This window comes from Lithobates pipiens, unplaced genomic scaffold, assembly GCF_037356315.1.
Source record: "Lithobates pipiens isolate NorthernLeopardFrog02 unplaced genomic scaffold, aLitPip1_a1.2 Scaffold_37, whole genome shotgun sequence".
Taxonomy (NCBI): domain Eukaryota; kingdom Metazoa; phylum Chordata; class Amphibia; order Anura; family Ranidae; genus Lithobates; species Lithobates pipiens.
The window spans coordinates 14587890-14604570 of record NW_027507825.1 but is presented as its reverse complement, the minus strand read 5'-3'; the positions used below and the strand labels follow the sequence as shown (position 1 = coordinate 14604570).

Here is a 16681-nt window from a genome sequence, read left to right as displayed (position 1 = left end):
TAGTCTGCAGCTACAAATACTGCAGCTGCTGACTTTTTTAATAATCAAACACTTACCTGTCCCACTGTCCAGCGATACGGGGGGGACGAAGCCCCACTTGTATCCATCTCCACTCGGTGACCCCGGCATTTTAAAGTGGTTGTAAACCCTCCCCCACAACTTTGTCCCATGTAAATCAGCATAAAAAACCCTAATGAACACTGCTTGTAGATATCTACTTACTTAGTATTGTTGTAATCCTTTTTGTTCTTTAGAATGACATCACTGAGCATGCCCAGATCTCCCCTGATTTACGGCACACTCTCTATGTACTTATCTATCTGTTATCAGGACTTCCTATGGCACACCACTGATATCCCAGGAGGCTGCAGAATCATTCAGAGGTTCCTCCTACACACCATGTGACATCACAATCAGTGTAAACCTGGCTATTACTGCAGTATTATCAGCTGAAGCTGATAAGACTGACAAAGGCAAACATTAGACAATTGGCACAAGTAAATACTATGAAATAAAACAAGTCAGCTATGAACAGGGAAGCAGGGTTGCCATAGAAACGTTGGATTGAGAAGGAGGCCTGGTTAACAGTACAGGAAATGCTCAATGTAAGGGCAGAAATGCACTCCATTGTGGATTCAGAAAACAATGGAAACAAGTTTTTTAAAGTTTCTTTAAACCGTAGGTAATATGCGATTTGGGCTGGATTACAGTGGCTATAGTTTGATAATTACTTATTATAATGGACTAAATGAAAAGAAGCATCAGAGTGGGTGCCCAGTTGTGGCTTTACAGCCGGGCACCCACTGCCCATGCGCGAGCCGCTCAGCGTGCTGTGACTGGCTGCGCAATCATCTGGGACCTGTCACATGTCCCAGATGATTGCCTAGAGGCAGGGGGAAAGGTAGTCTCCCTTCCTGCATGTCAGGAGCCCAGGCAGTGAAGGAGGCAGATTTTGAGGGATCACATAGCAGCAGCCATTATAAGGCAAGTAAAAAAAAAATTAAAAATTTCCAAATGTGTTGATCAGTGTTCACTAAAAGAAAGCCCAGCCCCCAACAGTTAGTAACACACCCCTATGAACACTTAACCCCTACACTGCCACCCACTGGTTAACCCCTTCACTGCCAGTGTCATTTACACAGGAATCACTGCATTTGTATAGCAGTGATTGCTGTATAAATGACAATGGTCCCAAAAATGTGTAAAAAATGTCCGAAGTGTCCGCCATAATGTCGCAGTCACAAAATCGCTGATCGCCGCCATTACTAGTAAAAAAAAAAAAAAAATTAATAAAAATGCCATAAAACTATCCCTATTTTGTAAACGCTATAACTTTTGCGCAAACCAATCAATCGCTTATTGCGATTTTTTTTATTTTATTTTTTTACCAAAAATATGTAGAAAAATACGCATCGGCCTAAACTGAGGGGAAGAAAAAAATTTTTATATATATTTTTGGTGGATATTTATTATAACAAAATGTAAAAAAAGCGTTTTTTTTTTATTTTTATTTTTCAAAATTGTCGCTCTATTTTTGTTTATAGCACAAAAAATAAAAACCGCAGGGGTGATCAAATACCACCAAAAGAAAGCTCTATTTGTGGGGAAATAGACGTCAATTCTGTTTGGGAGCCACGTCGCACGACCGCGCAATTGTCAATTAAAGCGACGCAGTGCCGAATCGCAAAAAGTGGTCTGGTCTTTGGCCAGCAAAATGGTCCAGGGCTGAAGTGGTTTATATATATATATATATATATATATATATATATATATATATATATATATATATATAATATATAATATAAAAATTTTTTTTTTTTTTGGGGGGTGGAACTCCACTTTAAGCCGTAGTTTGAAGACCCCTGTAAAAAGTCCATGTTGCTTTCTTCTGTTCTGTATCTGTTTTTTTACAAAAATTAGGAAATTTTAAAATGTAGTTTTTAAATACAAATGTAAAAGAAAAGTATTAAGCCTGTGACTGACCTGGAATTGTTTTGTCTGTCAGGTTCCTGGACATCAGTCTGTGTTCATGAACGAACCCAGATTATCAGATTTCAAGCAGGTCCTGCTGCGGGAAGGAATACAGGCCGAATTTGTGGGAGGCGTCCTCGTCTGTAACAACTTGGTGGCTGTTCGCAGGGTGAGTGACTGCGCCATCTGCTGCCTCTGGTATCTGGTACGGTTTGGTAGCGCTCCCACTAAGGAATATTGTCCCGTCATTAGGACTAGCTGTTCCTCAAAAGCTGCAACACTACAGGAATCTAAGGGGGCCCACTCACACTACGCACATTAGTATTTATTTTTATTTGCTAGTACTGGCGGCCATCAGCGACTTGCGGCAGGAATGCAATATTGGGGCAGACAATCTGACACTGACACTTTGTGGTGATCAGTGCTAAAAATATACACTGTCACTGTACTAATGTCACTGGCTGGGGAGGGGTTAAACATCTAGGGCAACCAAAGGGTTAAATGTGTGCCTAGCCAGTGTTTGTGTGTACAGTGTGGTGTTTTTACTAAGGGATGTACTTTACAGGAAAACAAAATCCAGCCCATCCCCCATGATAGGTCAGAGCTCTCCATTGTTTACATAGGCAGAGCCCCGTCCTGTGTGTGTCTCCTTGCCGATCATTGAGTGCCGGCGTGCATCCATTGGCTGGCACCCGCTAATCTGCTTCTGTTGTAACTAATTACAGCAGATGCGGTGTGCAAGCCCCCTACCCAAAAGTGCAAGTGCAGAATTGTGTGTGTGTGTGTGTTTAAAACAAATCTATATAATATACTGTATTTATTGGCGTATAACACACCCTCCCCCCCCCCCCCCCTTAAAATCAGGGGAAAATTATGTGTTATACGCCAATCCCCGTTGATTGTGAGCGGAGCAAGCGCTGCTGATATATACATAGCTGAGTGTACTCGGCTCCGCTCCCAGTCATGCCCAGTCCCGCCATTGGACCTGTGTTATGTCCAACATAGGGGTGGGACTGAAAGAGGAGCCTAGCCGAGTACACTCGGCTTTCTGTATGTCGGCGCTCGCTCCTCACTGGTTGTGATTGATAGCAGCAGGAGCCAATGGCTCCTGTTAAGGCATCTCAGCCGTTGACAGCATCAGCAGGAGCCAATGGCATCTCTCAGGAGAGAGAGCCTTCGGGTCTCATGCACATGGCTAATTGAGATCGGGCTTAGGCAAGTATTAGGAAGTGCTAAGGGTAAAATACCTTCAGCCTTTACAACCGCTTGCCAATTGCCTAACTGGGATTGTACGTCATGATTTTGACGTTAAATACCATTGTTATGGCAGCAGCTAACTGCCATAACCCCCAGTATTGTGTTTTTTTTTTTTTTTTTTTTTTTTTTTTTTTTTTCCTTAGGCTGTCGGCTTTCAGATAAAAGTGAGCCCAGTGGTGGATTTGCTGCAAGATCACTTTTATAGGTGGTAGGAGAGGTTTCTTTTGCTTTTAATAAGGGTAAAGGAGAGATGTGGGGTCTTTTTGACCCCAGATCTCTCAAGAAAGGGGATCTGTATTATGAGATAGATATAATATGAGATAGATAGATATATCTATCTTGGAATTGTTATTAATTAGCAATTCAGAGTATTATATAAACCTATATTTAACCACTTGCTTACAGGGCACTTAAACACCTTCCTGCCCAGACCAATTTTCAGCTTTTGGTGCTCTCACACTTTGAATGACAATTACTCAGTCATGCAGCACTGTACCCAAATGAATTTTTTTGTCCTTTTTTTCCCACAAATAGAGCTTTCTTTTGGTGGTATTTTATCACCTCTGGGGTTTTTATTTTTTGCGCTATAAATGAAAAAAGACCGAAAATTTGGAAAAAAAACGCATATTTCTTTGTTTCTGTGACAGAATTATGCAAATTATTAATTTTTCTTCATAAATTTTGGTCACAATTTATACTGCTACATATCTTTGGTAAAAATAACCCAAATTAGTGGATATTATTTGGTCTTTGTGAAAGTTAGAGAGTCTACAAGCTGTGGTGCGAATCGCACAAAATTGATCACATCTGATGTACTGGTGGCCTATCTCGCTTCTTGTGACCCGAACAAGCCAGAAAAGTACAAATACCCCCCAAATGACCCCTTTTTGGAAAGTAGACATTCCAAGGTATTTAGTAAGAGGTATAGTGAGCTTTTTGATGTTGTCATTTTTTTCCCACAATTCTTTGCAAAATTAAGATTTTTCATTTTTTTTTTTTTTTTTTTTTCTCCACAAAATTGTCATTGTAATAGGTTATTTCTCTCACGTGGCATGTGTATACCACAAATGACACCCCCCAAAAAATTCTGCTACTCCTCCTGAGTATTACAATACCACATGTGTGTGACTTTTTCACAGCCTGGCCACATAGAGAGGCCCAACATGCAGGTAGCGCCATCATGTGTTCTAGGAACATAAATTACACATCTAACTTGTTGACTATTTATTACACTTTTGAAGCACCAGGACAATGACACGTGACACTGATGACAGATGGCACTGATACGTGGCAATGATGGCACTTATACGTGGCACTGATGACAGGTGGCACTGACAGATGGCACTAATATGTGGCACTGATGACAGATGGCACTAATATGTGGCACTGATGACAGATGGCACTAATATGTGGCACTGATGACGGGTGGCACTTATACGTGGCACTGATGACACGTGGCACTAATACGTGGCACTGAAACGTGGCACTGATGACAGGTGGCACTGACAGATGGCACTAATATGTGGCACTGATGACAGATGGCACTAATATGTGGCACTGATGACAGATGGCACTAATATGTGGCACTGATGACGGGTGGCACTTATACGTGGCACTGATGACACGTGGCACTAATACGTGGCACTAATACGTGGCACTGAAACGTGGCACTGATGACAGATGGCACTAATACGTGGCACTAATATGTGCCACCGATGACAGATGGCACTAATACATGGCACCGATGACGCGTGACACTGATGACAGATGGCACTGATAAGTGGCATTGATGACACGTGACACTGACAACAGATGGCACGTGACACTGACAGGTGGCACTGATGACAAATGGCACTGATACGTGGCACTGATACGTGGCACTGATGACAAATGGCACTGATACGTGGCACTGATGACGGATGGCACTATGTGGCACTGACGACACGTGGCACTGACGACACGTGGCACTGACGACACGTGGCACTGACGACACGTGGCACTGACGGCAGGGGGCACTGACGGCAGGGGGCACTGACGGCAGGGGGCACTGACGGCAGGGGGCACTGACGGCAGGGGGCACTGACGGCAGGGGGCACTGGGGGCAGGTAGCACTGGGGTGGATGGCACTGGGGGCAGGTAGCACTGGGGTGGATGGCACTGGGGGCAGGTAGCACTGGGGCGGATGGCACTGGGGCGGATGGCACTGGGGCGGATGGCACTGGGGCAGATGGCATTGGGGCGGATGGCACTTTATTTTATTTTTTTTACTTTTTTTTTTTTCCCCCCACAGGCAGAACGGCTGCCGCTGCAGCCGTTCATCTCTCCCCTCTCCCCTCCTCGCACAGACAGTGCGAGGAAGGAGAGCGGCGCCGAGAGATGATCTCATATGTTTACATATGAGATCATCTCCCATTGGACACGCCGATCACGCTGTAAACGGCCGCTGTGATTGGCCGTTTACAGCGATCTGTGTTTGCCTGTCCCCGGGGGACACGGCGAACACAGAGCTTCCGCGATGCGCGCCCGCGCATCGCATTGCGGAAGTAAACATCGGGCCGTCCAGGGACGACCGCCCGGACGAATGCGCCTGCTCTACGGCCGTCATTCGGCCATAGGGCGGGCGCGAGGAGGTTAAAGAGGAGGTCCACGTTTAAAAAAAAAAAAAAAGAAAAAAAAAGTCAGCAACTACAAGCACTGTGCGCCTGCGTGCCGCTGTTTACGGCGCATGCGCCGTAGACAGCGATGCCTGTTTTCGGGCAAATATCTCCTAAGCCATATAGGTTTAGGAGATATTTCTTGGACCTACAGGTAAGCCTTAATCTAGGCTTAATCTAGACTTACCTCCTGTAGGTCAAAGTGGTTTGTAAGGGTTTACAACCACTTTAAGTACCATAGTTTGTCACAATTCCACGAGCATGTGCAATCTTAAAGCATGACATGTTGGGTATCTATTTACTCAGCGTAACATCATCTTTCATATTTTACAACGAAAATTGAGCTAACTGCACTGGTTTTTAATTCATTAGTGTATTTAAAAAAAAAAAAATGTGTTTGAAAGACCGCTGCACAAATATAGTGTGACATAAAATATTGCAATGACTGCCATTTTATTCTCTAGGGTTTCTGCTAAAAATATAAAAATATATATATATATATTATAGTGTGTGTGTGTGTGTGTGTGTATATACACACACACACACACACACACACACACACACACACACACACACACACACACACACACACACACACACACACACACACATATACATATACATGTATGTATGTATATATGTGTGTGTGTGTGTGTGTGTGTGTGTGTGTGTATATATATATATATATATATATATATATATATATATATATATATATATATATATAATATAATATATATGTGTGTTTGGGGGGTTCTAAGAATTTTCGAGCAAAAAATACAGATTTTTACTTGTGTATAAATGTCAGAAAAAGGGCTGGTCAGCAAATGGTTAAAGACATATGCACACGTAAGAAAAAAAAAAATGTTGCCCTTTAAATTGTTTATCATTATATCTGCTAAAAAAAAAAAAAAATTTACCTTTTTTTATGCATTTTTAATTTTTTTTTACTTTGCAGACGGAGACGGGACGCATCGGCTTAGAGGGGTGCATCTGTGACGACTTTTACAAAATCCGAGAACTCTTGTATTCCCAGTACGCCATTGTCTGATCCATAGATCACTGGGAAAAAAAAAACTTTTATACCTTTCGAACCCCCCACCATCACCCCACCAAGACCGCTGCTTCTTCAGGAGTGTTTTTTTATTTTTTTATTTTTTTTTTGTTTTTTTATATAATTTTGTAATGGGGAAAGTCCTGTTCAGCCCTACAACATTTGTGGGGTTTCGGGTCACAAGCAGAGTTATTTGTGTTTTTTTTTTGTTTTCTTTTGCCATGTATGTCATTTTGTTGAAATCTGCTGGTATAGCAGTGAGAATACGGGGCCTTTAAAAAAGGAAAATAATTGCAGTTTGCTCTATTTCAGTGCTAAATCTGCACCCCCCCCCCCCCCCCATTCATAAATGCTTGACATGAAAGGTCATAATGTTGAAGCAAAGCGGTAAAATGTGGCCAACAGACAAGACTATGTCTATGCTGCTTCCAGTAAAAATGTATGCTCCAGATCTCCATCGAATATCGATTTGAACATTTCCATCCAGGCCCCTCTGACTGCGTCAATGAGATTGCCTCTATTGTTTGAGGTCCAAAACTTGTGTATGTGTGTGTATATAGAACTGTGCGGTTAACATGACTGCACTAATGCAGTTAGAATTGGTATAAATCTGTATGACATCTACAGTAAAACTGTCTTTGCTTGTCATGTGTTATCTGCTTATAAACACTAGGGGGCACACACTGATTGAAGTGGAATTCCAGCCAAATGTTACTAAACCCACACTAGTAAAATCAGTCTGTATATGCAGAAAAGCATGCTCATTATACTCACTGTAAAACCGAAGGGAGGCATCCTCTGCACTGTGTAATAAGGCTATTTGATTTTTTTGTTCTCTGATCCTCCCCTTCTTCTATTATTCCCAATCCATCTCTTGATGAGACAGAGGATATGGAGTCACTGCACATGCTTGGTTTAATGTGTATTGCTAGAGTTGTTTTTTTGTTTTTCTTGGGAGAGTGCATGCAATCAGCACAGGGCCAATCTGCACTATCCAGACAGAGGGTCAGGAGTCCTGCAGCCTCATAGGACAGTCATAACATAATGAAATCTACCCCTACAGCCACTTGCTTACTGGGCACTTAAACCCCCTGCCTGTCCAGACCAATTTTTAGCTTTCAGCGCTGTCGCACTTTGACAATTGCACGATCATGCAACACTGTACCCAAATAAAAATTTTTATCATTTTTTTTCCCCCCACAAATAGGGCTATCTTTTGGTGGTATTTGATCACCTCTGCGGTTTTAATTTTTTGGTTGAAAGTTTTTTTTTAAAAGAAAAATATAAAATATTTTTTTATATTTTGTTATAAAATTTTGCAAACAGGTAATTTTTCTCCTTCACTGAGGTACGTTGATGAGGCTGCACTGGTGGGCACTGATGGGCGGTACTGGTGTGCACTGAAAGGTGACACAGGAGGCACTGATGGGTGGCACTGAAGGACATTGGGCACTGATAGCTGGCAGTGATGGGCATGAATGAATGAATGAATGAAATGCTTATATAGCGCACAATGCGAACTGAATCGCCTCTAGGCACTGATAGGTTACACTGAAAGGCAGCACTGATAGGTGGCACTTGTGGTCATTGATAGGTGGCAATTGCAGGGGGCACTGATTGGCACGGGGAGGCAGCAGATGTGCCTCCTTCGTCTTCAGGACCGATGTCCCTTGAACATAAGCTGGTGATCGGCTTTTTTTTTTCCATGAGGAGAAAAAAATAAAATATTGCCGAGCTTTTGTTTACATGTATGATTAGCTGTCATTGGCTGACAGCTGATCACGTGGTAAGAGGCTGTGGGATCACGTGGTCTGAGTCTCGGTGGCTCTGTGATTACAGTGCACATGCAAATGGGAGGACATCCTATGATGGCCTCCTGGAAATTCAGGTCCGCACTGTAGCCGTCATTCAGTGGTTAACCAGACACTGTTAATAGTCACAAGTATGCTATATACTGCTAATGAGAAAAGGTATTTATCAGTTTATATTTACTAAACTTAATTGTATTTTCATGTTCTGTGCACTGTGGAAGATCAGATATAGTGAATTCTATTATGCAAGCTATTCCTTGCATAATTGCTATGACATACGTTTCCAATGACTGCCAGTTTTAGCACTTTAGAACTCTTTGTTTTCTGTATGCTATAGTGAATGCAGGCTCCCGGGGAGAGCAGATATAGTTAATGCAGGGTCCCGGGGGGAGCAGATATAGTGAATGCAGGGTCCCGGGGAGAGCAGATATAGTGAGTGCAGGGTCCCGGGGAGAGCAGATATAGTGAGTGCAGGGTCCCGGGGAGAGCAGATATAGTGAGTGCAGAGTCCCGGGGAGAGCAGATATAGTGAATGCAGGGTCCCGGGGAGAGCAGATATAGTGAATGCAGGGTCCCGGGGAGAGCAGATATAGTGAATGCAGGGTCCCGGGGAGAGCAGATATAGTGAATGCAGGGTCCCGGGGAGAGCAGATATAGTGAATGCAGGGTCCCGGGGAGAGCAGATATAGTGAATGCAGGGTCCCGGGGAGAGCAGATATAGTGAATGCAGGGTCCCGGGGAGAGCAGATATAGTGAATGCAGGGTCCCGGGGAGAGCAGATATAGTGAATGCAGGGTCCCGGGGAGAGCAGATATAGTGAATGCAGGGTCCCGGGGAGAGCAGATATAGTGAATGCAGGGTCCCGGGGAGAGCAGATATAGTGAATGCAGGGTCCCGGGGAGAGCAGATATAGTGAATGCAGGGTCCCGGGGAGAGCAGATATAGTGAATGCAGGGTCCCGGGGAGAGCAGATATAGTGAATGCAGGGTCCCGGGGAGAGCAGATATAGTGAATGCAGGGTCCCGGGGAGAGCAGATATAGTGAGTGCAGGGTCCCGGGGAGAGCAGATATAGTGAGTGCAGGGTCCCGGGGAGAGCAGATATAGTGAGTGCAGGGTCCCGGGGAGAGCAGATATAGTGAGTGCAGGGTCCCGGGGAGAGCAGATATAGTGAGTGCAGGGTCCCGGGGAGAGCAGATATAGTGAGTGCAGGGTCCCGGGGAGAGCAGATATAGTGAGTGCAGGGTCCCGGGGAGAGCAGATATAGTGAGTGCAGGGTCCCGGGGAGAGCAGATATAGTGAGTGCAGGGTCCCGGGGAGAGCAGATATAGTGAGTGCAGGCTCCCGGGGAGAGCAGATATAGTGAGTGCAGGGTCCCGGGGAGAGCAGATATAGTGAATGCAGGCTCCCGGGGAGATCAGATATAGTGAATGCAGGCTCCTGGGGAGATCAGATATAGTGAATGCAGGCTCCCGGGTTAGTAACACTTTAAAATTGTACAGTGCTTATTTACATGGGTACTCAACCTGCGGCCCTGCAGCTGTTGCAGAGCTAAAAATCCCATCATGCCTCAGCCTTTAGATCATGCTTGTAACTGTCAGCGTTGCAATGCCTTGTGGGACCTGTAGTTCCGCAACAGCTGGAGGGCCGCAGGTTGAGCACCCATAGTTAGAACATCAAAATACATTAAGACCTCATGCACACCCGACGTTTTTAACGCTGCTGTTAGGGGCGTTTTTGATGTTTTTTATTTGTTTTTCTGCCTTTTAACGCCCCCTGCATGTTGACCTGTGGGGTTGGTTTACTAAAACTGGAGATTAGTGCAAAATTTGGTGCAGCTCTACATAGAAACTAATCGGCTCCCAGGTTTGATTGTGAAAGCTTAACCACTTGCCAACCATATATGCTATAACCTAATGATGACTACAGTTCTGCAGGCTAGTCCTGGGAAGTGGCTTTCTCTGTGATCCGAGGACGCTGCACATCGGATTTGAGGTAAAAAAGGGGCTCTTTACCACGTGATCAGCTGTGTCCATCACAGCTAATCACAGATGTAAATAGAAGCTGGTTATTGGCCCTCCTTTCCTCATGCTGACATCATTATGGAGGGAGAAGAGAGATGGTAACCGGCTTCTTGAAAAGGAACATGTACACTGATAATCAGGGCACTGATCTTTAGAGTAGTGCTGCCAATCAGTGCTCAACAGTGCTGCTCATGAAGCCAGGTGCACACTACAGTGTTTTTTTATTTTTTTGTGTGCAACCCAGCAGGTTGCACAAAAAAATAATAATGACCACTCCAGTCAGTAGCCTCTGTACTAACCATGTGAGGTTAGTGCAGCGATTTCCCCCCCTGCTGAGTTGGCGTGTCCTGATGGGGATCTCCCCCTCCCCAGAATGCTCCAGCCTTTTGGCTGAGAGCGCTGAATGGGAGTGGGCCAGCTGCTGGTTTTCCAGTATGCATATCTGACTGAAGCCGACTCTCTTCTTTAGGACAGACCAACATACACAGGTGCAGAATATCGTCCGGTAATTTCTGTACTGGCAAATGTCTCCCGACATTCTGCCTGTGTGTACAGGGCTTTAGTGCCCATCAGGGGCTCCTCATCAGTGCCTGGCTTTATGGGCAGCACTGGTAGGCACTGGCAGGACTGCTCTGCTAATCAGGACACCGAAAATCAGTGACCTGCTTAAGGCCCATCAATTCCGCCTCATCGGCGCACATCAGTGAAACAAAAATTACCTGTTTGCAAACATTTTTAACAAACTTTGCAAGGGGTTTTGTTTTTTCCGTTTATTTAGCAAAAAAAGAAAAAGAAAAACCCCAGTGGTGATTAACCACTACAATACGGGGCACTTTCGCCCCCTTCCTTCCCAGCACAATTTTCAGCGTTCATCGCTCTCGCACTTTCAATGACAATTGCGCGGTCATGCTACACTGTACCCAAATGGCATTTTTATCATTTTGTTCGCACAAATAGAGCTTTATTTTGGTGGTATTTATTCACGACTCCGTTTCTTATTTTTTGCAATATAAGCGCAAAAGAAGCGGAAATTTGGAAAAAAAAAACTATTTTCTTTTTTCTATTTTAAAAGAAATCCAATAAAATCGAATTTTGTCATAAATTTAAGCCAAAATGTATTCTGCTACATGTTTTTGGTAAAAAAAAAATTCTGTTAAGTGTATAATAATTGGTTTGTGTGATCACGGACATATGTACGCAAATGATCATGTACAGATGTGTGCAGGTGATCACGTACATATGTGTGCAGATAATCATTGGGACATGTGATTTTAGTGGGGGACATGTGTTTTTTTTATTTTGGGACATGTGTGGTGACGTGTGTTTACACTGAAGGTTTATACTAGACTGGTGATCAGTTAGTAAAAAGCTGTAAAAACAGCTCATACTCACTGATCACCAGCCGGCTGCAGCGATCTGCTCTCTTCTCCTCAGCGACGACTTCCGTGTGAGGAGAGGAGAGCTGATTGCCTAGCAACTGGCTGTTTGTTTACATCACATGACGGCCGTGATTGGACACGGCCGTCATGTGATCAGGAGGGCCAATCACAGAGCCCTCCTGCCGATCCGAGATGCGCCGTGTCTGGGTGACATGAGCACATCGGGATCGCGTCGCTGCGTGGGCACGCACGCGCGTGATCCCCCCTCCTTCTGAAGGACGTTCCTGAACGTCCATTCAGAAGGAGGCGGCTCCCACCCAGCCATATATGTACATTGGCTGGGTGGGAAATGGTTAAATACCACAAAAAGAAAGCTCTATTTGTGTGAAAAACATGATAAAAATGTCATATGGATACAGTGTTGCATGACCACACAATTGTCATTCAAATTGTGACAGTGCTGAAAGCTGAAAATTGGCCTGGGCAGGAAAAGGGTAAAAGTGCCGGTGGGCAAGTGGTTAAAGTATAGTTCCACTTTTGTTGAGGAAAAACCCTCCCCTCTGTGTCCATTGCAGGGATTTTAACAAACCTTTATTGCAGATTCCAACCTTATTCTGATGTAATAGCAGTTTGTTTCTCTGTGTTCGTGTGCAAATTGAGTCTCAATGAAAGCGATTTTCTAATTATCAATCAGTTGCTGAACTTGAAGGGCTCTAATGAGGAAAGTGTCAAGGTCAGATTCCCTTTTTAGACGTGATTTCCCTTTAGGAGTATCTCATCAAAAATTAAATTTTTGTTGCAGGGGATGCCCAAAATCTGACTTGTATCTTGGTATGGAGTTCTGGGAAAAATCAGTGAGCCAATCGCATAAGGAGGAAATTTACATTTCTTGGGGGTGGGGGGGCCCTCTCTGTCACGAGGTGGTCATATTCCTTTTGAACCACTTCCATACCGGGCCTATTCTGCCACATCTCTCCTATATGTAAAAATTATATCTATATATATATATATCTAATTTTTTTTTTTTTTTGCTAGAAAATGGCTCGGAACCCCTTAACATTTAAATATGTTTTTTTTCAGCAGACACCAGAGGGAATAAAATAGCGGTTGTTGCAACTTTTTTTCCTCGCACGGTATTTGCGTAACAGTTTTTCAAACGCGTTTAAAAAAAAAAAAAAAAAACTTTCATGAATTAAATAACAAACCAGTAAAGTTAGCCCAATTTTTGTATAAGGTGAAAAATGTTATGCCGAGTAAATAGATACCCAACATGTCACGCTTTAAAGCGGGAGTCCGCCGGGACTCCGCGTTTTTTATTTTTTTTTTTAAAGCCAGCAGCTACAAATACTGCAGCTGCTGACTTTTAAAATAGTGACACTTACCTGTCCAGCGCGCACGCGATGTCGGCACCCGAAGCCGATCTCTCGATCGTCTCTCGGGTGTTGCCGCCGCCATCTTGGGTATGGGAATCGGGAAGTGGAGCCTTTCGGCTTTATTTCCCGGTGCCCTACTGCGCATGTCGCGCTGCGCAATAAGGATGCACCCGCTGCCTCTGGGATCCGTGTGTTTCCCAGCAGGCGGCGGGGGACTTTCGGAAAGGGGCGTAATCTACGCCCCTTTCCGCAGAGAGCTATCCCGGAAGTGGATGCAGATACCTGTACTGTACAGGTATCTGCACCCCCCCTCCCCCCTGAAAGGTGCCAATTGTGGCGCCGGAGGGGAGGAGGGTTCCGATGAGCGGAAGGTCCACTGTAGGGTGGACCCTCCGCTTTAAGATTGCGCACACTCATGGAATGGCGCCAAACTTCGGTACATAAAAATCTCCATAGGTGACGCTTTAATATTTTTTTTACAGGTTATCAATTTAAAGTTACAGAGGTCTAGTGCTAGAATTATTGCTCTCGCTCTAACGCATGCTGCGATACCTCACGTGTGGTTTGAATGGCATTTACATATGTGGGTGGGACTTGTGTGTGTTTGCATCTGAGCGTGAGCTACCAGGGACAGGGGTGTTTAAACATTTTTTTTTTTTGTTTGTTTATTTTACTTTTTTTTTTTTTTTTTTTTTTTAAATCACTTTTATTCCTATTACAAGGAATGTAAACTACATCCCTTGTAATAGGAATCGTTCGTGAAAGGCCCTCTTTATGGAGAGATGCGGGGGTCAATAAGACCCCCACCTTTCTCCTCCAGGCTGGAAAGCGTGAGATCAAAAAAAAAAAAAAAAATCACGATCTCATGCTTATCAGCCGCGATGCGACTTTGTTTACAATCGCACCCGGGCCTCCCACAGTCATAGAGATGACTGGTGACCATCTGGTCACCGGAAATCTCTATTGTCGTCCAGCGGCGGCCGATTCTTTCTCTGGGTCCCCGATGGCACTGGAGAGCACAGAGAAACGGCCTGGGGGGTGTCTTCTCCCCCTCCCGTCTCGCCCGTAAGAACGATCAAGCAGCAGAACTGATTGTTCTTATGGTGTAGGGCAGTGATGGTGAACCTCGACGATGTTTAGTTGAGCCTCATGGGAGATATAGTTCCAATGCCGAGGTTCGCCATCACTGGTGTAGGCAATCGCCGGCTGAAATCGAGGATATCTGAATTATGCCTGTAGCTCAGTGTTTCTCAAATCCAGTCCTCCGGCCCCCCCAACAGGTCATGTTTTCAGGTTTTCCATTATTTTTCACAGGTGATTTGATCAGTTTCACTGCCTTAGCAATTACCACAGCCGTTTCATCTGAGGGAAATCCTGAAAACATGACCTGTTGGGGGGGCCTGAGGACTGGATTGGAGAAACACTGCTATAGCTGCACCTATCATTCAGACATTCCCCCTGAAATTCAAGGACGTCATATGATGGCCTTGGGCTGGAAGGGGTTAAACAAAATTACAGGGCTGAAGATTAAAAATAAAAGAATTTTTAATAACATTCAATTACAATATGACTTGTGTAGCAACTGTATTCACTTCACTTTACCCCTGCACAAAAGTGGAATAACCCTTTAATTGAATAAGCTGAAGTTAGAAGCCGATTGCCTACCATGCACAGCTGCAGCCAGGGCCGGGACAAGGGGTGGGCAGAAGGAGCGGCTGCCCTGGGCACTGTGGTATCATGTGAGGTGAAGGGGGCATCGTAAGGGGATTTTTGTTGTAAGGGGGGAAACTTGGAGGGTGGCAGAGGGTAAGTATTGTTCTAGGAGGGGAAATTTAGTGGGGGTATGCTAAGTGTTAATTTAGGGGGCTTTGTGTGGGGAATTGGAATGAGAGAAGATTTGTGCTTAGAGGGAGGATGGGCGGGTTTCCGGGGGGGGGGATGAAGATGTGTACCAGGAGGGCAAATTTGGAATTTCTAGGGGTAGAGAATTTGTGCTAGGAGGGGTAATTTTTTTGGGGGGGGGGGGGGCGCAGTTTGGCATGTTCACCCTGGGCTCTAGAAGACCTTGTCCCAGCACTGGCTGCACCAGATTCTGATTGGACAAAGCACCTGGAGTTCTGCCTCATAGATCACCAAATGCAATGGAATAACCTCCTTCAGGTATGCGTTGTCGATGCAGCCCTACTCAGATCGGGGAATCTAGTAGACAACTGTGCAAGAGCACACATGTCTAGTACATTACCGAAGATTTATTGTATATAATGGAAGTTCCGGTTGTAGGTTTCCCCATTAGTACTGTAGTTAACTTTTGATTCTGTCTGAGGCTGTGGATGTCAACCACTGTAGTGTGCATATGCACTCACTGGCCACTTTATTAGGTACACCTGTTCAATTCCTTGATAACTAGACATGTGCATGACAAAAAAAAAATGTTTTGATTCGTTAATCTAGTTATTTCGTTTTGTTAAATTCGTTCAATATGGATTTGGATTTTTTTAAATTTTTCTTCTAATTTACCATTTTGTTTTTGTTTTTTCCTTCAAAACGTTTGAATCGATAACTTTAGAATGGGTCAAATTGAAAACTTTGATATTTAAATTTTTTATTTTTTTTTTTCGATTTCAGTGTGGCAAAGTGAGCAATCAAATGATTACAATGACTCTTTAAAGTGGAGGTCCACCCTAAAGTGGACCTTCCGCTCATTGGAACCCTCTCCCCCTCCGGCGCCACAATTGGCACCTTTCAGGGGGAGGGGGGTACAGGTATCTGCACCCACTTCCGGGATAGCTCTCTGCGGAAAGGGGCGTAGATTAAGCCCCTTTCCGAAAGTCCCCCGCTGCCTGCTGGGAAGCACACGGATCCCAGAGGCAGCGGGGACCATCCTTATTGCGCAGCGCGACTCGCGCATGCGCAGTAGGGAACCGGGAAATGAAGCCGAAAGGCTCCATTTCCTGATTCCCATACCCAAGATGGCGGCGGCAGCACCCGACAAGACGATCTAGAGATCGGCTTCGGGTGCCGACATCGCGGGCGCGCTGGGTGGGTAAGTGTCACTATTTTAAAAGTCAGCAGCTGCAGTATTTGTAGCTTCTGGCTTTTAAAAAAAAAAAAAAAACGCGGACTCCCGGCGGACTCCCGCTTTAAGCACTTGCCGGCCAGT

At 44.6% G+C, this 16681-nt stretch overlaps 1 protein-coding gene across 1 annotated transcript in view; it reads left to right on the top strand.

The window, feature by feature from the left end:
- The window catches only part of CPSF2 (cleavage and polyadenylation specific factor 2), a 43224-nt gene extending 35642 nt beyond the window's left edge, over positions 1-7582 (top strand). Inside the window, exons 14-15 of the mRNA XM_077466748.1 lie at positions 2006-2140; positions 6841-7582. Of these exons, the coding sequence (XP_077322874.1) occupies positions 2006-2140; positions 6841-6933 (228 nt within the window). The 3' untranslated portion in view covers positions 6934-7582. The remainder of the gene's footprint in view (positions 1-2005; positions 2141-6840) is intronic.
- Positions 7583-16681: the final 9099 nt, after the last annotated feature.